Below are 24,355 nucleotides of genomic sequence, written 5' to 3'. Positions count from 1 at the left end.
GTAAAAAATTAGGGACAGTAATAAATTGATTTTAGCTTTAAGTGACTTTCACGCTGATTTGACTGACGTTTCCCTACCCCGTTCACAAATTCAATATCTTCCTTGCCCAGTGACTTATTTATTATGGACAAAACACGTTCTTTCACTTCCGCACACTTTTCTGAAAGCGTTTCTTATATAGATTTTGCATTGACCAATATATCCGATCTCAGTCGGAGGTCGTCTCCGGTGAACTCGTTTTAATTGACCTTTCTCATCTAGAGCTACTAGTTCATATCAACCCTACATCCCTGCCTACTATCCCCTGTCCAAATGGTTCGATTTGGAATTGGAATTATATTAATCTATATTATTTTCAGCTTACTCTAGACTCTCTACTAGATAAAATTGCTCCCTTCCATCTTTCAGCTACTTCTCCTTCATCTGATTCCCTAGACCATTAGCTTTATCTGCCCCAGATAGTTCACGCTCTAAAATTGCAGCCACTGCTTCCGTTCCTCTTGAAAGAATAAGGAGGGGTACCTAGAAAATAGGCTGGTCTACGTATCTAGTGGTAAGAACGTCACTGTTTTTGGCGTAATGTGTGGATTGAGGCTGATAAGCCACAGTCTGAGGTCCTTTTCCATCTTACAAAGTATACAAAGAGTAAATTCTGTAAGCTTGTCCATTCGTGGAAAAAGCATCAAATCATTGAGCTATCATCTAATTTCAATAATACCCCTTCCCATTTATGGCACGGCGTGTCTAAATTGACATACTTTCCAACTTCTTCTCCAAATGTTATTTCAATGGACCATTGGATCGAACATTTTTCTAAAATTTTTGCAACTGATCCTCCTCCCCCAGACACCACCTTTAAATCAAAACTATTGACGCTTTTTCGTGATTTAAATCTCAATTTGAATTTTATTACAGTTTCTCCTTCCGATATTGAAAACCGGGTACGACTTCTGAAATCTGGGAAGTCTGCGGGTCTTCGTGGGACCATGTCCGAAAGATTGAAGCATGGCTCTCCCAAGCTTTTCTTACACCTTTCTTTAATAGTTCAAGCTGCTTTGTCTCAGAATTCTGTACCAAAGTCATTTTGTGAGGGCCCAACTTCTTGTATTCCAAAACGACGTAAAGACACTTCTGTTTGTTCTTCTTAAAGGCCTATTACAGTTTTTTCGATTCTTGGGAAGCTTTTAGAAAAAAATATTTTTGACCAGGTTTATGATAGAGCAAATATGGGGGACAATCAGTTCGGGTTCCGCAGAGGCCTTGGTGTTCAGAATGCTCACGGTACACTTCTTTCAATTCTTCGTCAGTATGAGTACTCAAAAAAAAATTATTTGCTTGTGCACTCGAAATATCTGGAGCATTTGACTCCATATTGCACTCCCAATGCATTTTATCTCTCCTGAAATCTGGGGCGAATCCGTTCATTTGCGAGTCTCTTTATACGAGCCTTAAAAGTTGTTATTTCTTTAGTATATGACATTCAGTCAGAACTTATGTTCTTTTACCTTCCTTCTTATCGAGTTTAAAGTATTTAAGTCATGTACTTATGAAATACTAGTTCTGATTTGAGTCAATTCAATATTTGAATTGTTTGCTCCGAATGACCTACTACCACATTTAAGATTATTTGACTATGCTTCAAATTATTCCACGTTAAAAACGTTTGTGCTGCCTTTGAAGCCATACTTTACATTTTCTTTTATACAAACAACTTTTCGTTTTTTCCATTACAAGGAGTAGTGATTTATTTTACATTTCTTTTTTTCTTGTTACTGCAAGATTGTGCTAAACCATCAGAATGTTCAGCCTCAAATCAACTTTTAACAGATGCAAAATTATAACTATAATAAAAAATTGTTAGTATCTTTTGTACAAATGAATCATCTTTATTATCATTATTAGATCAAGTATGTGGGCGCCATTACATTGAAGAAGAAAAAGAAAACACAGTTAAAATATACAACCTAGAAAAATATAACTCTTCAAAATACTTTTCCCGCCAAGAGTATTGTTGTAAATGTAGACAATACAAAGAAAGAAAAATAATAGAAAAATGAATTGAGAGGACTCAACTTGGAATGAAGTCATGCAAAGGCCTGAGGTCAGAGCAGCAAGCCGTTACGAGCGCAGGGAGGCGACGGGATGTACGAGGACTAAATGCCTGAGCTATTGACAAAAGTAAGAGTTTATGCGAACTACAGAGGCTTTTTGCTCAAAAGAGACTCAGCAAAGCTGGGTCAAGCATACCTCATATATATAAAATAAAATATATATGTGCGTTTCTTTCTTTGTCTATTTTCGCCAAATACAACATTCAACTATTCAAGCTAAAAAAGAAATCGAAAGTTGGAAAAAAGAAAATTTACTGGTCCCAGTTTTCCTCTTCCACTAGTAGATTACCGTTACTGCAAAAATTCACTTACTTTAATGAGGTACCTGGTTATATCTCTCCCAGCAATATCTAGTCGTCTTGTCAAATGTGGCATGGCAAAGCCTTCATATACCGGACAAATATGAGTAACACCGTCACCAGAATCTACAACTACCCCTGAGAGTAGACCTTGAGCATACAATGTCAAAACAGCTTGTATTGCCACAAACGCACCACTAAATTTGTACTTTTCAAACATGACCTAGAAAAAAGATTTAACAGGGTAGAAAAACTTCCTTAAAGCTGGAAATCAATAGCAGCTTTTTTTTACCACAACTCAGATCCAATGTGAACACTAGAATGATACAAAGTTTGTCTAAATGAGATCTAAAATACGATTTGGTAGCTTTAAAAACACTAAGAGGCTATCCATACGGACACCAACTATTAAAAGCTATATTATAGTAACAGAGAATGTGCATGTTCAAAAAATAGTTTAGCATCAAGACAGTTGAATCAACTAAATTTGGATGTTATAGCTTATCTTCAATTGTTTTAAGCTGTGTAATCCTGGCCGGTGACAAAATTTTACATAAATACAGGCCAAATTTTTCACATTTGCTTCAAACTTTAAATTAGAAATTTTAACTTCAATGATTTTGACCTCTGATTGCAGACACCTCATTTACACACATGTGTTTTCTTGGCTCCTTCTTATCTGCGAACTCTCCAACCTTTTTTCTCCAACCTATTTTTCAACCCTTCACAACCCTTGTGAAGGGTTGAATATTCGTATAAAGGATATGTGGACAAAGTTAAAACCCCTTCTAATATAAATTTGTTATACCTCCTTTATCTACAAACATCAATTTTTTAAAGTTTTGTCTGTGATCTGGCATATTTAGGTAACATAATAGAAATAAGAAGACCAACCTTAAATTCACAAACAGGTGAATTTCTATCACCTATTCTATAAAAGCTAGGAGCGTATGGAGAAAAATACACACATATACAGGGTCAGTGTTGGGAAGTACTTCAAGTACTACTTAAGTACAAAATCAAGAAGTGCATTCTTCCTGGAGTACTTAATACTTCATACTTAAGGAAAATAAATAGGAACTTGAATCCCTCAAGTACCAATAAATTCCCAAGTACCCTCCCAAGTACATTCCGCTTCAATGGAATGACTTTTTTTTTACAGAGAAGGATTTTTCAAAAAAAAAGAATTTTAAGACTCAAAAGTAGGATTTCAGGATTTGGCAAAAAATTGTTTGAAAAAAAATTTCTGAAAGAAAAATGTTTCTGTGGTAGCATTTATCCAACAATCAAAAGCCTTCAGAAAAAACTGACGAAGCTCAAGTACTCTGTGAAGTATACTGCTCCATTGTTTAGCGCACTACAAGATGGTGTTGAGCGGCAGTTTAGCTTTCAGAGGGCTCCGTCCAAAGCTGCAAGACTACGTCCTCGCAACATGCAGCACGCCCATGTTCAAGAACAAAATATTCCCCGACAAAGAAGCGGCCGCAACAATGTTGGTTGAGGGGGTTAAAAGGATTAGAACAAGTGATCCTGATGATGACAAGTCCAGCCACTTGTCAGGTGATTGTTTCTACGATTTCTCAGAAGATGAGAGCGATTCATCACAGTCTAATTCTGCAGTTAAAGAAGTTGAGATAGAAGTTTTGCAGTTTCTAGGAGACAAACGGAGGAATCTTTGCATTCTTAAGGATTGCCCTCATATGCAGCGAGTTTTTTCGTAAGTACAACTGTGTATTGCTATCTTCAGCTCATGTTGAAAGACTATTTTTCAACTGGAGGATCCATTTTGTCTCCACGAAGGAATTTGTTAGGAGACCTTAGGTTTGAGTGCTTAGCAGTGCTAAAAGCGAATTCCCAGTACCAGCATCTCCACCAGAAGACAAATCATTAACCTTGAGCCAGGGAGGCTACACTTCTTTCAATGTTTCTTGACCTAGAACAGTGCAGTTCGGACTAAATGGGAAAAGAAAAAAACACCCGTTGAAGAATACCTAGAACTACCTAGAATCCCGTAATTAGTTACTTTGGGGATGACTTTCGTCAAGTGGATACATGTGGCAATGTTACTGTTTAAAACTAGCTAACATTCAAAGAAGCGGAGCTTCACTGTCTTTCGTAGTGTTTAATTATTTGTTTAAACTGCATAATGCCTTTATTATATGACTTTATTTTATTTCCATTACACGACTAAATATGACTGAACTAAAAATAGTGCTAATAGAGTTGCACTTAAGTAGTACTTCAAGTACCACTTAAGTACAAGTTCTGTACTTAAAACTCAAGTACTACTTAAGTACAATTGTGGTCTGGTACTTAATACTTGATACTTAAGTACGAAAGTTGAAAGTACTTAATACTTGATACAAATTTGAAGTACTTGTCACAATACTGTACAGGGCTATGGAGAAAAAGTTTATGTCCAACGCTTTGATGATATCAATAGGTATCACTTTCAGGATCAACTAATATTTAATCTAATATTTAAAAAATGTAGTAGAATCAGGAATATACAACTTTCAAAAGTGAGATTCTAAAATTCGTTGAAATTCTTATTAAAAACATAATTCCCGGGGAACTTCTATCTTGAAAGTTACTTATTTGTAAATCATGGATAATAAATCGTAAATAAATTTATCAGTGAAAATATAATAAAATTTACAAGAAGGAAAATTCGACGCTTGTGGTTTCTACCGCTTGACTTAATGATATAATATGAATGAGAAATCAGAAGACAATCACGTAAACCTTCATTTCGGTGTTTAGTACTTCGGGAACTTTTAAAATGGATCTTATAGAACAAAATTAAAAATCGAAAATGTCCAAAACAACGTTTCGAAGCCAAAAATATAATAATTTCGGCAACTAAATTTTTTTGCATTGCATCGGATTAACCACACTTATTAGCTACTAAGGTCGTTGCGTCGCCCAAATAGTGTAATGCTACAGCAAGATTCGATCTCTGGGTCCCGTATAACCAAACTGAAATCAAACCCACTGCGTCATCACAGGACAACTTAATTTTCTTATCACGCATATTTGACTGGTTCAAAAACACCAAAGAAACGCGTTCTTTCATTCTTTAAATTTTTTGTTCGGATATAGTATAAATGCCGTTATGATACCCTGTTATATATGCAAAAGAAAAGATACAATGAGATCGTTAGGTAGCACCATTTGGAGAATAACAGAAGATATAGATTCCACGGAGTCTTGTCTTCGTACTGAGTTGACTTTACAAGTTTAACAACATTATCTCTAATTTGCATTTATTAATAAAATATTGATTTTCCGCCAGAATCCAGGATTTGACGTTCGAGACGTTGAGAGATTGAAGCAATTAAGTCGATCAAATCAACAATGTACTGGATATAAAAAAAAATTTGTTGCTTACTTACGCTTTTGTTATAGAGAATATTATTCTGAAAATTTTATTACAGCTTGAAAAATGTTTCTTGAAAGCTAAAAATTACTTATGTATTCAATATCCAAATTAAAGATTTTCTTGTTCTAAATATTAAACCTTATATTAATGAACATTTTTATGTAAAGATTCAATCAAGTGTTTTAATACATGATTGTAAAAAAAAGTAAACTCTTCCCTTTTAATACACATATAATACAATAATCACCAAAGTACCTCAATCATTTTTTCCCTATTCTTTGTGGGATTCATGGGCGGCTCCGTCAGTAAGATTTTGCAATCTTCCGTGTCTATGTCCAGTTTCTCGGGACCAAAGGTGTAATCCCATACATGTATCATATCCTCCCAGTTTCTGAAAAAATTAGAATATAGACTTTAAATTCAAGCTTTGGGCTTACAATACTTTTTTTCAAACAAACCTTGAGTTTTTAGCACGTTTGTTTTAATAAATGAAAAAAAAATCCATTTGACAACTTATGCCCGGGACAACTCGTATACAAACTTGTCGATAAGATTAAAATCATATACGACTGCGGTAATGGTATGTTCCGTTCATAAGTTCTTGAGTTGAACATTGTTTAATTTTCTAGTATGGGATTGACTAGTCATAGTTGAGACTTTAAGGCATAATTTTGAAAGTAGAAAAGATGGACGCTTGGGACAGCAGTTTTCTTTAACTTTCTAACATGAAATTAACTAGCCATAGCTAATATTTAAGGCGTGATTTTGAAAGAAGAAAAATTGAACGCTTGGAACAGCAGTTTTGTTTAACTTTCTAGCATGAAACTGACTAGCCATAATTAAGATTTAAGGCATGATTTTGAAAGAAGAAAAATTGAACGCTTGGAACAGCAGTTTTGTTCAACTTCCTAGCATGAAACTGACTAGCCATAATTAAGATTTAAGGCATGATTTTGAAAGAAGAAAAATTGAACGCTTGGAACAGCATAACTTTCTAGCATGAAACTGACTAGTCATAATTAAGATTTAAGGCATGATTTTGAAAGAAGAAAAATTGAACGCTTGGAACAGCAGTTTTGTTTAACTTTCTAGCATGAAACTGACTAGTCATAATTAAGATTCAAGGCATGATTTTGAAAGAAGAAAAATTGAACGCTTGGAACAGCAGTTTTGTTTAACTTTCTAGCATGAAACTGACTAGTCATAATTAAGATTCAAGGCATAATTTTGAAAGAAGAAAAATTGAACGCTTGGAACAGCAGTTTTGTTTAACTTTCTTGCATGAAACTGACTAGTCATAATTAAGATTCAAGGCATGATTTTGAAAGAAGAAAAATTGAACGCTTGGAACAGCAGTTTTGTTTAACTTTCTAGCATGAAACTGACTAGTCATAATTAAGATTTAAGGCATGATTTTGAAAGAAGAAAAATTGAACGCTTGGAACAGCAGTTTTGTTTAACTTTCTAGCATGAAACTGACTAGTCATAATTAAGATTCAAGGCATGATTTTGAAAGAAGAAAAATTGAACGCTTGGAACAGCAGTTTTGTTTAACTTTCTAGTATGAAACTGACTAGTCATAATTAAGATTTAAGGCATGATTTTGAAAGAAGAAAAATTGAACGCTTGGAACAGCAGTTTTGTTTAACTTTCTAGCATGAAACTGACTAGTCATAATTAAGATTTAAGGCATGATTTTGAAAGAAGAAAAATTGAACGCTTGGAACAGCAGTTTTGTTTAACTTTCTAGCATGAAACTGACTAGTCATAATTAAGATTTAAGGCATGATTTTGAAAGAAGAAAAATTGAACGCTTGGAACAGCAGTTTTGTTTAACTTTCTAGCATGAAACTGACTAGTCATAGTTAAGATTTAAGGCATATTTTGAAAGAAGAAAAATTGAACGCTTGGAACAGCAGTTTTGTTTAACTTTCTAGCATGAAACTGACTGGTCATAATTAAGATTTAAGCATGATTTTGAAAGAAGAAAAATTGAACGCTTGGAACAGCAGTTTTGTTTAACTTTCTAGCATGAAACTGACAAGTCATAATTAAGATTTAAGGCATAATTTTGAAAGTAGAAAAGGTGGACACTTGGAACAGCAGTTTTCCCATGTCTATCATGAATCTGGCAAATGATACGAAGACGAAACATTAGTAAAGGATTCTTGGGCGCAAAATAGTGTTCACCAAAGTTTTTCAAACTAGTTTGTTGTTTCTGAAATAGAAATGTGACGTAAAACTAAAAAAAAAAAAAAATCTGTTTCATTCATAAACCTTGCGTTTTTATTGACAGATGTGATTACAGTGTAACTCGGGCACTACATGTATAGGAAGGAGAGGGGAGGAGATTGTAAATGTAACACTGCAGATGGGCACAACAGTTTTCTGTACTGCTCGCAAAAAGATTATTGCAGGCCCCTAAAAAATTTTCAAGAAATTCATCTATCAGGGGTATGCAGATGATAGTGGCGTTTGCGCTTGCGACATTACCCGGTCAAACAAGGAAAATCCAAATGAACTTTTGCAAAATCAGGTGACCAGTGGGGAAATAGAATTATCCCTTAGCTCTCAAATACTAAAATTAGTACATAAACCAGATCGAAGCGAGTATATATTTTATAAAGAAAAGGCCAAATGCTTGAAAAACCAAACACATGATGCAAAAAAATATACCTCTATCTTATCAGAGAGACGATGAGTTTCAATCCATTTGCTCCCGTTGCAATTCAAATTTTTACGGAGAAGGAGTCGAATGTTATTTTATATATTACGCAGTATATAAAGCAGAATAATCAATTATTCATTTGATTTTTGAGCACGTTTTCTTGTACGCGTTGTAAAATTTCAATCCATAGATTTGCACTTTTCCACAAAAATACTGCTAAGAACTGTCCCTAGTTCGCATAACTGGTGCGGTTTTCCACAAAATGCAGTGTGTGGAACAAGATGCAAGAAAGTGTCAGAAGCGGGCATGAATGCTACGTAGAGAAAATCTGCTACCTAAAATCAACTGATTTAACGTTGAGAAGAATATATTCTTGTAGTAACTTATGAGCAAGTGAATGAAGCCAAGTTCTAAAATAAAATTTTTGATAGGTCTCCTACTTCACAGCTTAGCATCTTTCTTTGATGTAACTATTAGGATCTAAGGCACCAGGATTTAATGGGACTTATGGACGTACTCACAGTAACACTCTTTGCTGCAGCTAGAAGAACCGAAGATAAAAGGATTTTATTGTATGTGTAGACATTTTCAGGGCAAATTCTACACAGGCCAAAGAATCAAATATTAATGAAAAAGCAATTAGTGCTTCTTCTTTACAAAAATACCTAAAAAGGGCATTTGTCAATGAAATACTTTAGTATCCGTGGTAAATTTCGTAACCAACAATCTTAAATGCCGATTCTCAAAGCGCGCTATTGCATCGTTTTTAAAACATTTTTTCTACACCAGAACCTTTTGAGTGCCATAGACAAATCGTTCAAATCCAAAGTTACATATATTGCTAGTGTATACGTTCAGCTTCTCGAGTTATTCATACGACTTGCAAAAGCAACCCCTATGCTAGTGGAGACATAGATGTGGAGTAATAAGCAGTGTCATGTGAAGAATAGAGGATGTTCACTTCCTTCTAAGCTTGAAGGAGCCAAGCAGTGATGTGGGGATGTATATTCGTGCAGCAACACGGCGCGCCTTACTTTCATCTTGCTTCCACTGGAATAAAGTCAATGCTTGAAATGTGATCGTAAACAGTTAAAAAACAGTGGTCCCAAGAAGCACAATTCCATTTTGTAAATGCATGTGCAAGATCATGTAATGTCCTCCATGTCATTGCACGGACATCCAATATATGATAGTTCCAATAGTAAAGGTGTTTATTTGGCTTCTTGGTCTAAGACAGATTTTAACCCTTCCTGAGAAGGATCCTCCCATCCACCTAGACAAAAGTCTGGACCCCTCCCACATATAAAAACTTGTATTTTCATATGATGAAGAACCAGGTAGTCACCCTTCTATTTTTCTCCATGGTGATTTTCTCATGGTGACTACATTATTAGACTTTCTTAGTCTTTAGTAAAATTTTTAGGTTCAACAGTGAAAGGGACTACACTTGACATTATTCAAGAAGAAAAAATTTACATTTTTCTACATAAAACTTTTAGAACTACTGATTATGATAAGAAGTATTTTGATAAGAAACAGTAAATAAAGCTACTCAAGTAGACATGAAATTTCTATATGTCTTCTTGCCAAGACGCTTTTTGACAGGGATTTATCCACTTTGTTTTAGTGTTTTATTACTATTACGATTTTTGCAACATATTACAAATTTAGGAGATATTTCCAAAGCTACCTCCAGGATTAGATTTAAAGAAAGCAAAGAACAGAACAATAAAGAATTTCTACTGTAATGAATCTAAAGGCTGATAATCATTTACACGATTTTGATGAAAAAAGCTAAATATAGACAGAATTCTTTTTTTTTTTAATATATTATAGATAAGGAAGGTGTGACCACAAGCATTTGCTAAGACAAACATTTGAAACAAGTTTGAAAGTTGAAAATTTGCGCAAGAGACTATTATTGTGTGTCCTTTCGACCTGTCCTTAGGACCCAATGCCCAATTAAGCAGCCAAACACTTTAATATTTTGGGCAGCTTAACATCTAACACAATTCTGTTGTCAAAGAAATTATCTCCATTCAAAAAAATAAATGAATAAATAAATTCTGAGAGTACCAAAGTAAACACATTGTCGTAGTTTGGCTGTGTGGTTGTGTAGTCTGACGGTGTGTGGCTGGAGACACACTGTCAAGCACCGTCAGCATGTTCTCCGTCCAGCCAAAATCTTTTTCAACACCGTTTTGTCGTCGAGCGACGCAAATTTAATACAGCCGTTTTGACGTGTTTGATTCATAACCACTAACGTTAATATTATTACTGTTCAATTTCTCAATTTCATCAAGAATTGCCCAGAAAGAAGGTACTTTATCACAGGTTTGCACGTAAATGAAGATTCAGTAAGACTCACCGTACAATTCCATTTTCCATAGGATATTTTACTTCTAGCATGGAGCGAAGTTTACTAGCCTCATTGCCAACCATTAAATCCTAAAATAAATGAGTTATTCTTTTCAAGGCATTTAGCTCAGTGTTTTCTAATCCACATAAAAACAATTTGATTATCGAAGTTGGTCACGGGATGACAAGACGAAGAACCTTTAAAAATGCTTCCCAACATAGGTTGTTGGCCTTGTTTAGAGATTTGGAGAAAATCTTAGTTTAAAATAATATTTTGGCTCCAAGATAGACTTATGCTATATTACTCGATTTAAAAAGGGAAACTAATTTTTTATGCCCCCCCCCCCTATATTTTGAAACATACATTTTCAATGAAAACACTTTTTTTGGCACTTCTATAGAGAAAAAAGACATATTTCCCCCTCACTTCCTTCAATGGGAAGGGGACAGGAAAGAGGCATTTAATCCCCTAGATTCCCACCTTCTTGATTAAAAAAAAGCTATTTCAGCATATTCATATGTTAGTGTCACTGCTCCCCCATAAAATTTATAAAATAAATTTACCCCCCCCCACCCACATCCTAATTTTCGTGAATTGACATCACTGCCACCCTTATCTTTCAAATTACAATATAAACCACAAGCAAAAAGCAGAGTCTAAAAGTTTAATGGCAAAGAATGTAATGCCATCTAAGAGACGGACCATAAACAGACAAGATCTGAGAGACGAACTATACATATTACTAAATGAAATAAAAAAAAAAAACAGTTTTTTCAACTGACAGTAGGGAGAAAACATTAAAACGAACAGTAATTATTAAAGTTCGAATTTTATTCCAATTCTTTAAGAATGACCCCTGAATCACCAAGCTCGTTTATTTAGAATAAATAGCTCTTTTGAAAGTAATAAACAAAAACTTTAGCGTAAACAGCGAGGTATTAACGAGGGGGCGAACCCCCTCGTATATGTAATGATTTATTTTCGTTTTAAGTTTTAAATTAATTTCCTTACTTTCAGTTGTTTTTTTCTGATCGTTTTTTAAATAATGCTGGGAAATGCGGCTCCCCCTTCATGGAAAATTCTCTTCCCCATGAAAAAATTATCCATGGAAAGATCTTTCCACGTAACCCCAACACCCCCATCACAAAAAAATCCCTTTGAAAACGTCTATAACGTCTGCATACTTCCGAATATCTAACACTATATGTAAACAATAGGCAAAGTTCATAAATTGTAGCCCTTCCCCCGGGCACTGTGGGGGATTAAGTCTTCCTCAAAGACATAGCTATTATATTTCCCGACCATGCTGAACAAAATGGCTATCTCAAAATTTTGATCTGGCGACATTGGGGAAAAAATGAGTGTGGGAGGAGGCCTAGTTTCCCTCCAATTATTTTGGTCAAAGGGCACTGGAACTTTTAATTTCCGTTCGAATGAGCCCTTTTGCGACGTTATGGACCCACTGGGTATCGATATAATCACCCATGGAAAAAACAACAACAAATAAACAAGTATCCGTGATCTTTCTTTTGGCAAAAAAATACAAAATTCCACATTTTTGGAGATAGGAGCTTGAAACATCTAAAGTAGGGTTCTCTGATACGCTGAATCTGATGCTGTGTTTTTTATTAAGATTCTATAACGTTTTGAGGGTGTTTCTCCTTTTTTTCAAAAATAAGGCAAATTTTCTCAGGCTCGTAACTTTTGATAAGTTCGTTACCACGAACTGTTTGATACAGATGTGCTAGCTAAGAAACCACTGTCCTTTCCGAGTTAAGAAGCTGATAACACAGCAAAATGTTGAGAGAAGAAGTAAATATTATAATAAATAATATTGATGTGAACAAGGTGATTTGTTGTCTATACAGTAAAAATTGCACACAGAGCTACAATAGGGCTCTGTGGAATCCCCATGTTTCACAGCATGACTCTTAAGGTTTCACGGGGATGAGTGAGATAATATTTGTCATGTGAAATCCAATAAAAAAAAAATGATATGATGTACATGGATTCCTTGAGAATTTGTTTAAATTTAATTAGAATTAAAACTTAAATAAGCTTTATTTATTTACTTACAAGCGCCTCAATGTGCGCGGGGGCGTGCCACTGCCCCCTATATGTTTTTCACAGTTATATAAATATGTAGATAAATAATGTGCTTTAAAACACTACTTATAACAAGAAACTTTTTGACGTTAAGGTTAAAATTTAATCAAACAGTTCGCGGTAACGAACTATTAGTAAGAAGCAACTCGGTCCAAGAGTAGCCGGCGGTCTAAAAGTCGTAATTTTGATAACAGTAAATACATTGAAAGAATTTGATTTTGCCGTGATCCCAAAAGTTTAATGTTACCCATCAAAAGCTACAAGCCTAGGAAAATTAGCGTGATTTTCGAAAAAAGCTCCCAAAAAGTCAAGAAATATTAATGAAAATCGAACCATCAGAATCAGCGTGTCAGAGAATCCTGGAGTAGAGACTTCAAACTCCCATCGGTAAAAATATGGAATTTTGAATTTTGTATTTTTTCTATTTTTTGCCAGAAGACAGATCCCAGATCCGTTTTTTTTTTCCAGGAGTGATCGTATAGAACACATCGTCCAAAAAGATTGGAAAAGGGCTCAACCGAATGGAAATCCAAATTTTTAGTGCCCTTTTTAAGCGACCAAAAAGAATGACAGGCATCTAGACCTCATCCTCCTACGGCCCTTATTCCCCGTGTTCATCCAATCAAAATTCTAATATGACCATTTGTTCAGCATAGTTAGGAGGTTCAGTAACTACGGACCTTCATAGCCTTTTAGGAAACACCACAACAGCCTCTGAGGAAACGGCTGTGAGTTATGAAATTTGCCCATTATTTACGTATAATATTTGTTATTGGGATAAATAAACATTATTGGGGGAGGAGGGGGGATAAAAAAACAAGTCTTTTTTCAAATGAAAGCAGGCTAAGGAGAATTTTTCAGATGGAATTGTCCAGACAAAATTATCTGAGGGGAATTTTCAGCGAGGATGAAAATGTCCAGGAAATTTTTTGGACAGCGGGGGGGGGGGGGATTTTAAGCGCGAGAAACTTGAGGAGTAATTTTTCTATAATGGGTTTCTATGGTGAGACGATGCGGATTTCCCAAAATTACTTGAAAAACGATTAGAAATTTAATTTAAAGAAAGAATTTTTCAAGTGAAAAGAAGGAGCCATATTAAAACTTAAACGAACAGAATTACCTGTATATAAGGGGAGCTTCGCTCTTCTCATTCCCTCGCTCTTTACGCTAAGTTTTTTTAGTACTTAAAGAAAGCTTATTATTCTGATTAAATGGCCCTTATATTTTAAGAGTCTTTCTTTAAGGATTGGGCCAAAAAGTAAAACTTTAGTACAATGAGCAAGGGATTAAGGAAGGGGAAGCATCCCTAATATACGGAATAATTTCTGTTCATTTTTGGTTTTAATGTTGCTGCTTACTTTCAGTTGAAAAAAGAAACTTATTTTTTGTAATTTATTTTTTATTGAAGTAAAAACAGAACTAGCTCCAGAGGCGTCATTTGGGGGACTTGCCCCCACCCACATTTTGAAAAATTTCAAGCATTGGTCCAAATAGAGAATTATACTTACTCCCACGGTTTACCAGTGCCATTTAACCAAAAAATAGGAAAACTATAGTTTCTATGACTACCTTAGTTCAATGACTATCTACCTTAATTCTGCCCAAGGAACGACGCAAGGACAGATAATAGATAGACTTATCTATTATCAAATGAACTGACATCATTTTTATACAATCCTAATAAGGGCCTATACCAGATTTGCCTCTCACTCAATCGGACTATCTGTCTTAGCTTTTTCTACAATTAGCCATGGCTTGATGCCCACAACTACTTGATTTTTATTTAAATCGGACTCCTTTGAGGCCTTCGGCCTCGACCGAGTCCGTTAAATTTTTAACTTAAAATCAAGTAGTTGTGGCCATCAAGCCATGGCTAATTGTAGAAAAAGCCAAGACAGATAGTCCGATTGAGGGAGAGGCAAATATGGCACGATCGTATTGAGTGATAGGCAAAATTCCACATTTTTGCAGAAAGGAGCTTTAGCTTGAAACATCTAAAGGTTCAATACGCTGAATCTGATACTGTGATTTTCATTAAGATTCTATGACTCTAAAGGGGTGTTTACCCTTTTTTCTAAAATAAGGCAAATTTTCTCAGGCTTGTAACTTTTGATGAGTAGGACTAAACTTGATGAAAATTATTTATTTAAAATCACCATAAAAATCAGATTGTATTGATATATCTATTGGTATCAAAATTCCGTTTTTTAGAGTTACAATCACTATTGAGCGAGATTGCTCTTTACTTGCAGTTCGTTACCACAAATTGTTTGACATTATAAATATCAATTACATTTTAACGTTTGTTCAAAACTTATATTTAAATGATTGCATACTTCGTCAAAGTTAATTTTAGTTTTCAAAACCTAATTGATAAGCCAAAGCTTTACAGAATAAAATAGAAATAAATAATAAAAAATTGTAAGGATCGTTGGGTACATTTCTAGAATTACATTAAATTTCTTACATTAAAATCTTCCCATCCAAGAGCAAGACGAATTAAAATTTCATCTTCTTCCTTTTAGGTTAAGGTTAATTTTGTAAAGCAAAGGCAATTTGTAATTTGGCTCATCAGGCAGCTAGTAGAAAGAAGAAGCAAACAGAACCAACAAATATAATCGTCCGCTAAATAAGACTTTAATATCTAAATTAGTCTTCTAGATTTAAATTAATCGCAAAAGAACAAAACTTTTTCAATTCAAGCCAAAACCAAACAACATATATGCCAAGCATTGAGAAACTAATAGGGTAAAAAATACCTTTCTGGACAACTTTCTTTGAAATTTAAAAGAAAGAAGTAGATCTAGGTAAATCAAACTTCCAGGAATCTGCTCCAATATGAAATATTGAAAATCCATATAAGGTTCCGCACCTAGTTCAGATACTTATCTTGAAGTCTTAAGTCTTTAAATTCAAATATAATTTTAAAATATTGAAGAAAGTTTGTCTGGAAAGCGATTATTCATACAAGCAGATTATTCACGTTTTACTCTTTTATTGTTCTACAGGGTTAATTACATTTTGTCCTAGCTTCTACTATTAAAAAAGAATAGTGACTTAAGGAAAATGAATACAATTTACATTGAAGCAACATTATATCTTATTATGTAGTTTAAATAAATATTCATGTTAACTTTGATTAGTTAAGGATAGAATTTGAATGTTAATATTCATCAAAAAAGGGCGTATTTAAGACCTGTTAGCTCAGTTGGTTAAAGAGACATGCTATGGGTGTACTTTAGATTTTTCACAAAAATTTATGTTACTGACTGTCCAGAAGGCCAAAGAGTGTTTTGTTCCTTTATTATCTTCTTTAATATGTTTACACTAAATTACTTAACATATCATGTGAGTGTTAAGCCACTGCCGACTTTTCCTCCAGTTTCCAGGGTGCCGAAAATACAAAAAAATCACATATTTTAAGACCAGATTCAAAATTGATTTAAGTATACATCTTCTATTTATTGTATCAAAGTTACCCTGAACTACAAAAAGGATGATTCCACAAAAAAATGGGAAAGCCCCCATCCCCCAATTAAAGTTATTAGATCTTGTTGGAAGGTGAAATGACTAATCTAGCTCTTCTAAAAAACCCGTATTCGACGGCTTAATGTCTTCTCAAATATAGTAATTTCCCTACAGTACAATGTTCGGCTGGTTTATGAGGGTAAAAAAAAAATAATAAATGAAGCAAAATGGAGGTAAAGTGAAGCCAATCCAAAACCAAACAACAGAATATAAGTGAATCAGGAAAATACATGGTTAATGTAAACTTACGGGAGTGGTTATGCAATCCTAATTTTTAAAAAATAAAAAAATATGTTAATATGTTTAAGACATAAAGACACAATACAGGCAAATATTACCATAAGATAGTTACATTGATTATGTGATCCTAGAAAAGAAGAGCACAAATTTAATATGGTTTAGAGATAAAATCAAAAATATAAAATTAACTGGTGTATTAGAAATGATCATGAATTCACATAAGGAGGGGGATAAAGCGAGAGAATAAGCCTGAAAATTAGGAAACTGAAAATTGACTATGAAAACTGAAATTGAAAATTATGAACAATACTGAACATTTAACTTATATTCAGGGTCTAAATTTAATTTTAACTGCTGTTTTGAAGGTACAATATTTGTATTTTCTGCATCACTAGATAAACAATTATATCTAGTCTTATCAATGATCCCTTAGAAACTAATTGATTTAAAGTAACTAAGCTTAAGAATTCTTAACACGTAAATTAAGTACTTCTTAACCCTTTTTCATAGATGCACTAAGATCTGGGCCTGAGAGGGAGGCATTGGAGACCCCTCTCCCTCTAGATAGTACCCATAGCCACACCAAAAACTGGTTGCGCGCCGCCAAGAATCTCTCTATGCACTACCACCGACAAGGCTTCAGCACACCAGCACCACCACCGATATGTTCGGTGGCGGCGTGCCGTCAGAGATTTCAAACGTCGAAATATTTTCTGAGACTATTGATGGGCAAGTATAATGCTGAATCTACTATTTAATTGTCCATGCAAAAATTTTGATCTTCTCAAGAAATTTCTGAATCTACTTGTCAACTATAGACTTTACATTAACATTCACTTGCGTCTGTGCTCTTTGCTACAATGTAATAATTTCTAATTAAAATGAATCTCGGTTAGCCCTAATATTCCTCGAATGCCTTATTTATAAATGCTTTACCATATGCAAAAAAGGCAGCAATTCTACAACAGCCTGAAAACAAGGCGGAAAACTTTTACAAATAAAAAAAAAATAGTTTTTTACATATGTACATGGAAGCATGTACAAAGTGGAAGAACAAAATTTATAAACAAATTAATTGTCTTTGGAACAACCTTCTCAAAAAAAATTCCAATTTAATATAGCAATGAATTCCTTAAACAATTTTGTTAAAATCTTAGACGCCTGAAGTCTGAAGTTATCATAAGATAGAATCAACAAAATGTTTTATTTCGTTGTTGTTTTGCCTATTTAGAAACCAGCTGGCGTTTAGCCGATAAATTTTATCAGTCATCAGCAACTCCTGACCTTGTCCTAGATGATGACCAATATCAACTGAAGCATGATCTTTGCTTTCTACCATTGAATATTCTACCAGAGTCGATGCTATTGAAGGAGAATTCTTTCCCACCCTTGCTCTGCTCTGTCAAGGCCACCTAAAAGGTCATCTTGAGGAGCAATCAAATGATAGTAGCTGTATTTTGTTTCCAAAGGGATGAATATTAAAGAGATTGGAAAATTAAAAATAAAGCAAAAAAGAAAATATTTTTCTGATGGAAGTATTAAATAGCTGGTTACAAGCAGTAGCCATGATCCAAGTAAGTTTCAAAAGCTTAGCATCACAAATGATAAAAATTATATTCTGCACACTGATTAAAACTTAAAATAGATTCAAAATCTAGGTTCACTTCACACTACTTGAAACAATTTATATTTATTTTATCATTCAGCTTTAATAGTTGAGGCAATGAGGACTTAAAACTTTGCTTTTAAACATTCAGTTCATTCTCTAGAAAAATCTTTGCATTTATATCCTATGTGATAAGACTGTACAAGACTGGCTTAAGATTGTTTTTTTGACAATGCAAAGGGATTGAATGGTAGATGACAGCACAGTCTTGGCGTGGGTACCAAAATTCAGTTTATTATCAACAATGACTCTAAGAATTCTTTCTTCAGAAAGAGAAGAAAGGAGGTGCCAAGGAGGCAATATTTCTGGCGTCAATTATTGTTGCCAAGGTGGGTCACATGAAACGTACCAACATTGAAGGTAAGGTGCCATGTACAGCCCACTTCCAAGACCATTAAGATCCATCTGAATAGATTATTCATCAGAATCTGTGGCAACTACACTACATCCTAGCAGAGTCCACAAGAGACTGAAAATTTGCCAAAAATAGACTTATTCTGCTACAGGACAATTCTTTAATTTAGTAACACCAAAAAATTTTACTTTTAAACTTTCATTTTCTATTTTTTTTAAAAAGAAGCAGTTTAAGAAAATCAAAATATGTATTTGAATCACCTGCCCAAAAAAACTTAGATGCCAAAAACTTGTTCTGAATACAGCCATGAAAAAGGTGATTGATTAAAAAAAAAGACCATAAAGAGTAATAAAACTTACTTTTACTTCAATATCACCTATTTTGGTTGTGGCTCTAATTATAGGACGCCCGACCATTGATGGAAAAATATAAGCAGGAAAATTGCTTCCAGCATATCCACACTTGACAAACTGCAAAACAAAATAGGCAATATATAATCACTTGCATAGATTTAATCATCAGGTAAAAATTGTAGGTGAATGGCAGGAGTGATGTGGGTATCAGACACTATTCTTGTGCAGGCAAAGATATAACCCCAAAATGGTATTATTATTGACCAAAGTTGTGTTTTGATGGGTTCTTAAGACCAATCTGAGAAGGGAAGTGTCCATCCATTTAATTGATAACCTTCAATTTCAAAACAAAAACAACTAATAATTCAAGTTCAGAGGTATTTGTTGGAAAATATTAATTATAAAACGTTTAGAGCAGCATAATATTCACAAAGAAAAATATAAGAAATTCAGTGGGTGTCAATGTCTATCCTAATCCAGGAGGGAAGAGGGTCAGTCTATATCATTAAAGCAAACAGAGAGGCAACACTTGGCTTTGGCTTCCAAGCTCCCTAGGTAAAGTTTTAATACTGTCCTTACTCAAAAGCTTTTTTCAAATAGAAGGTTTCCAAAAATGTACAATGCATATCAAGCCCAAATTATTATCCATTAAAAGTAGGTGTAAAATTGTGTTGAATATAGAACAAAAAATAGCTAAATGCTCATATGGCACTTGTGATGAGGTTGGAAGAGCCAAGAGTTCATATGGTATGAGCTCTAGCAAAATTCTAAGAATCAATAGACTGCTTTAAAGGAAAATCAGAGGCTTAATGCTGGACGGGATTTAAAATAAGAGCTCTGAGTCACAAGGTCCTTCTAATTATCAAAATTCATTAAGATCCAATCACCCACTCATAAGTAAAAATGCTTCAATTTTTCCAATTTTTCCTCTCCCTTCAGCCCCCCAGATGTTTGAATCAGCAAAAACGACTTAATCAAGTCAATCTGTGCAGCTCCCTGACATGCCTACCAATTTTCATTGTCCTAGCACATCCAGAAGCACCAAACTCGCCAAAGCACTGAACCCCACCACCTAACTCCCAAAAAGAGAGCAAATCCAGTCCAGTTACATCAATCATGTATCTACAACATTTATAAGTATTTTCCAAGATTTCAGGTTTCCCCCTCCAACTCCCCCCAATGTCAACAGAACTGGTCAGGATTTGAAATAAGAGCTCTGAGACATGAGTTCATTCTAAATATCAAATTTCATTAAGATCTGGTCACCCATTCTTAAGTTAAAAATACATCAATTTTTCTAATTTTTCCAAATTAACAACCCCCAGCTCCCCCAAAGATAATGGATCCATACCAATTATGTCAATCTTGTATCTATAACTTGTGCTTATTCTTCCTATCAAGTTTCATCCCAATCTCTCTACTCTAAGCATTTTCTAAGATTTCTGGTATCCAAGATTTCTGTTTCCCCCCTCCAACCCTCTATGTCCCCATATCAAATTAAAAATGGAGCATCTGATGAGATAAGATTCTTCTATATATCAAGTTTCATTAAGATCCAATCATCCATTCATAAGATACCTTGATTTTCATGTTTTCTAAGAATTCTGGTTTCCCCTACAACTCTCTTCAATGTCACCAGATCTGGTTGGGATTTAAAAAAAGAGTTCTAAAGCACAAGGTCCTTCTAGATATCAAATTTAATTAAGATCTGATCACCCATTCATAAGTTACAAATACCTCATTTTTTCTAATTTTTCTGAATTACCCCCCCCCCCCCCAACTCCACCAAAGAGAGTGGATCCAGTCTAGTTATGTCAGTCACCTATCTTTGACTTGTGCTTATTCTTTCCACCAAGTTTCATCCTGATCTCTCCACTTTAAGCATTTTCTGGTCCCCCCCCCCCTTCCCTAATGACACTGGATCTGGTTGGGATTTAAAATAAGAGATCTGAGTTTTGAGGTCCTTCTAAATAAGAAATTTCATTAAGATAAGATCACTCTTTTGTAAGTTAAAAAAAACCTCATTTTTTCTAATTTTTAGAAATAACCATCCCCCCCAACTCCCCCAAAGAGAGCAGATCTGTTCCAGTTATGTCAATCCTGTATCTAGGACTTGTGCTTATTTTTCCCACCAAGTTTCATCCCCATCTCTCCACTTCAAGCATTTCCCAAGATTTTAGGTTCCGCCTCCCCAGCTTCCCCTTCACCCAATCCAGTTGGGATTTAAAATAACACTGAGACTTCCCAACTGCAGAGTTGATGTGGATTGACTTGTAATTACTTGTGTTCTCTTTGCTACCACCTGTGTGTATGGGTGTTTTATGTGCTGTGCTTTGTGGTATACACTTTTCATCAAAAGGGGCTTCAGAAAAAGTAGAGTGAGCAGGCTCAACTGTTCAACATGCAATTCTTTTAGAAACCTTGGGTGTATACCATCAGATCCCAATGATTTCTTTAGGTTCTACTTTTTTAGGCATGTCTCTACATAAACCCTATTGACTGTTACCGGGGGCATAGGGGTTATGATGGTATAGGTGGGGGAGGGTTGGAAGAGGGGCATTATTGGGTTGAGTATATACAAATGCAATCTGGCCAAATTATGGGCCAAAAAGGTAGGCCCTGAAATTTGCCTACATGACCTATTGAAATTTTGACAAAACAACATTTTACCTTAATTAAGTTACCAGTTGGTTTTTCTCTACCTTTAGTTCTGAAAATGCAATTCCTGTTATTTGAGTAGAATTCTGAGCCATATCAATTTTTTTTTAAATGGAAATGTATTTGCATATCTTTAAACCCTTACAGATTGGGATTGAACAAAGTTGTGAAGCTGAAAATAATTTTGTTGTACTTCATTCAAGCAGAAGATCTATTTTACAAGGTTTCATTTTTATAACACATATATTTTTAAAGATCATCAAAGGTTGAGACCCTCTAGAGGGAGAAGTAGTGGAGGTAGGTATTTTAAAATACCCTCCCAGGATAAACTTTAGCCTTTAGAAGACAACCAGTACTGGGACACTTTGATCACTCTGCCTATACTGGGACAGAATCTTTGATTAGATTACAAAATGTCCAATACTGGGACAAAAGACTTTAATCTTAGACACCCAATCTATGGATTTTTCTGGGTTGCTTCCAAAAAACCTGTTGTCTTTCGTCCCAGTATTGGACATGTTGCAATCCAACCAAAGATTCTGTCCCAGAATAGGCAGAGTGATTGAAGTGTCCCAGTACTGGTCATCTTACCCTAGACCCATTGCTGAAAGTTTCATTTTCCAAATCTAACCCCTTTCCAAGATAGCCAAAAGTCACTGAACCAGAATTTATGACATATTTTAAACTTCTAGTCATTACAAGCTATTTTGAGTCCTTTAAGGGCTAAAAGTGTAATATCCCCCAAAAGTGATTAGTGATCCATGATTGATTATAAAAAGGCATTTTGAGGATTATTGGTCCCCAAGAGTGATCCATACAAAAAAAGCATCAAGTAGACTCATGAATTCACCTTCATTCTAGCAAAATAGCCTAATGTTGAAAACTGCAAATTTACTTCTGAATATCAGCTATATGGCCCAAATTATGTATTTACAATGTAGGTTATCTTGCCATGTGTCACTCTAGTTTCAACTTAATATAATTGAATTTAATCAATGATGACAAAATAAAAAACAAAAAAACACATAGCCTAGAAAATATATAGGCCTAGCCGAATGTGTGCCATATAGACCTATTTACATATTAGAGATGTTGGAAGATCGATTATATACTAGTGGAAGTGACTTTAAAAGTTGGGTTATTAGCTGTCTAACAACTGGTTATCTTACTCTATTCACAAAATGATGTTTTCCTCATAGAATGTCTGAGCTACATACAAATTCACTGATTTCATGAGAAAAAAAAAATGTTACCCCTGTTCCATTGTCGCAGACAATGACTTTCCTCCCTTGAGAATCCATGTAAAATATTGTCAAGTCTAATCCAGAAACAGCGTGTTTTTGTATTTTTTTCTTTTTTTTTCAGACTCTCCCAAGTTTCTTATCTGTCAGTTGACGGTTGCCGTTGTTCTTTGAACTTCTTTAGAGTAACGTTTTATATTAACCGAGTTACCCATTTCCAAAGTTACTTAGGTCATATCTCTATTTGCTTAATTATTGCTTTCATTATGGAAAATATTAATTCTTTTACTCATTGAATCGTTTCAAGATTGGTCATCCTAGTCATCATTTGATCTTACAATTGAAGACATGAGTTACACAAAAAATTTACAAATAGGCCCTAAGGTTGAGTGTCGTAAGAAAATGTAACTTCATCCTACCACAGCACCCAAATAAATAAAATTATTATAACTGATCTTAAGTGAACCAACACCACTAATATTTCATTGGATTAGAGCAAATACTTTACCATATTGTAAACTGATTTTTTTTTTCTTTTTTTTTATTGAATACATTTTACCAGCAGATTTTTTTGGATTGATCCCAATCATTTCTTCACTGCCATAACAAATTTAAGTTTTATTTAAAAGGCCTTTCTATTCTAAGGAGAAAATAACGCCATAAGAATTCTCTATTGGTGCGACCTGGTACAGTTTTACAAAAATTATCAAATCTCTTGCTTTGTTGTAAATTAACAACACAGTGGTGACATAAAACGAGAAATACATCTAAGAAACAAGCTTTTTAATTTTTGTTTCTGAGTTCAAAGTGTCAACATCTAAATCGGATATTGCTTGGACATTATTGATTCGGTAAGTTTTATGTGAAGAAACAAAAACTTTCGTAATAATCCCAACTCATGCATACTGACCTGCATACTATTTCAATTTATTATCATTCAAATTATTTAAAATTCAGAACTTGCTGGAAATTACAAAGTGGAAGTATATAATCGAGATATAATCTTCGTTAGCTATGTCGGAGAAATTGGTTGGGAATGCGATATTGAACTTTTTAAATCCTGCTCAAAAAGTTGGAAATAAGAGTCATTAGATAAGTCGTAAAGCTTGCGAGTTTTTTTTTTTTACGAGGGACGATATAATTAAGGCTAAGGAGATACTGTGAACTTCGGTTTACTACACCAATAGATTGTCAATTAATAAAAGTGCCAAAGACAATACTAACGAAATGTTAAAGGCACTTGAACTTTGTGAACAACGTAACGTTGAGCTGCCAGTCTTTGTGATAGTTGAATCTGACGAAGTTCCTACCTGTCCTGGTGAGATAGCACCGGTAATCACCAGAAAAGTTACAGAGGTTTGTAATAAGCCTAACAATTTCATAAACAAG

At 34.5% G+C, this 24,355-nt stretch overlaps 1 protein-coding gene across 1 annotated transcript in view; it reads right to left on the bottom strand.

The window, feature by feature from the left end:
* LOC136029344 (actin-related protein 2) overlaps positions 1 to 23,134 on the bottom strand; it is a 43,363-nt gene extending 20,229 nt beyond the window's left edge. The window contains exons 1-5 of the mRNA XM_065707643.1: positions 22,979 to 23,134; positions 19,074 to 19,184; positions 10,829 to 10,908; positions 6,048 to 6,183; positions 2,424 to 2,633 (exon numbers count right to left, since the gene is read on the bottom strand). Coding sequence (XP_065563715.1) covers positions 2,424 to 2,633; positions 6,048 to 6,183; positions 10,829 to 10,908; positions 19,074 to 19,184; positions 22,979 to 23,026 — 585 coding nt within the window. The 5' untranslated portion in view covers positions 23,027 to 23,134. The remainder of the gene's footprint in view (positions 1 to 2,423; positions 2,634 to 6,047; positions 6,184 to 10,828; positions 10,909 to 19,073; positions 19,185 to 22,978) is intronic.
* Between the last annotated feature and the right edge of the window lie 1,221 nt (positions 23,135 to 24,355).

This window comes from Artemia franciscana, chromosome 7 (genome assembly GCF_032884065.1).
Source record: "Artemia franciscana chromosome 7, ASM3288406v1, whole genome shotgun sequence".
Classification (NCBI taxonomy): Eukaryota; Metazoa; Arthropoda; class Branchiopoda; order Anostraca; family Artemiidae; genus Artemia; species Artemia franciscana.
Note: the sequence above shows the minus strand (reverse complement) of the source record. Positions and strands in the feature narration are given on the sequence as shown.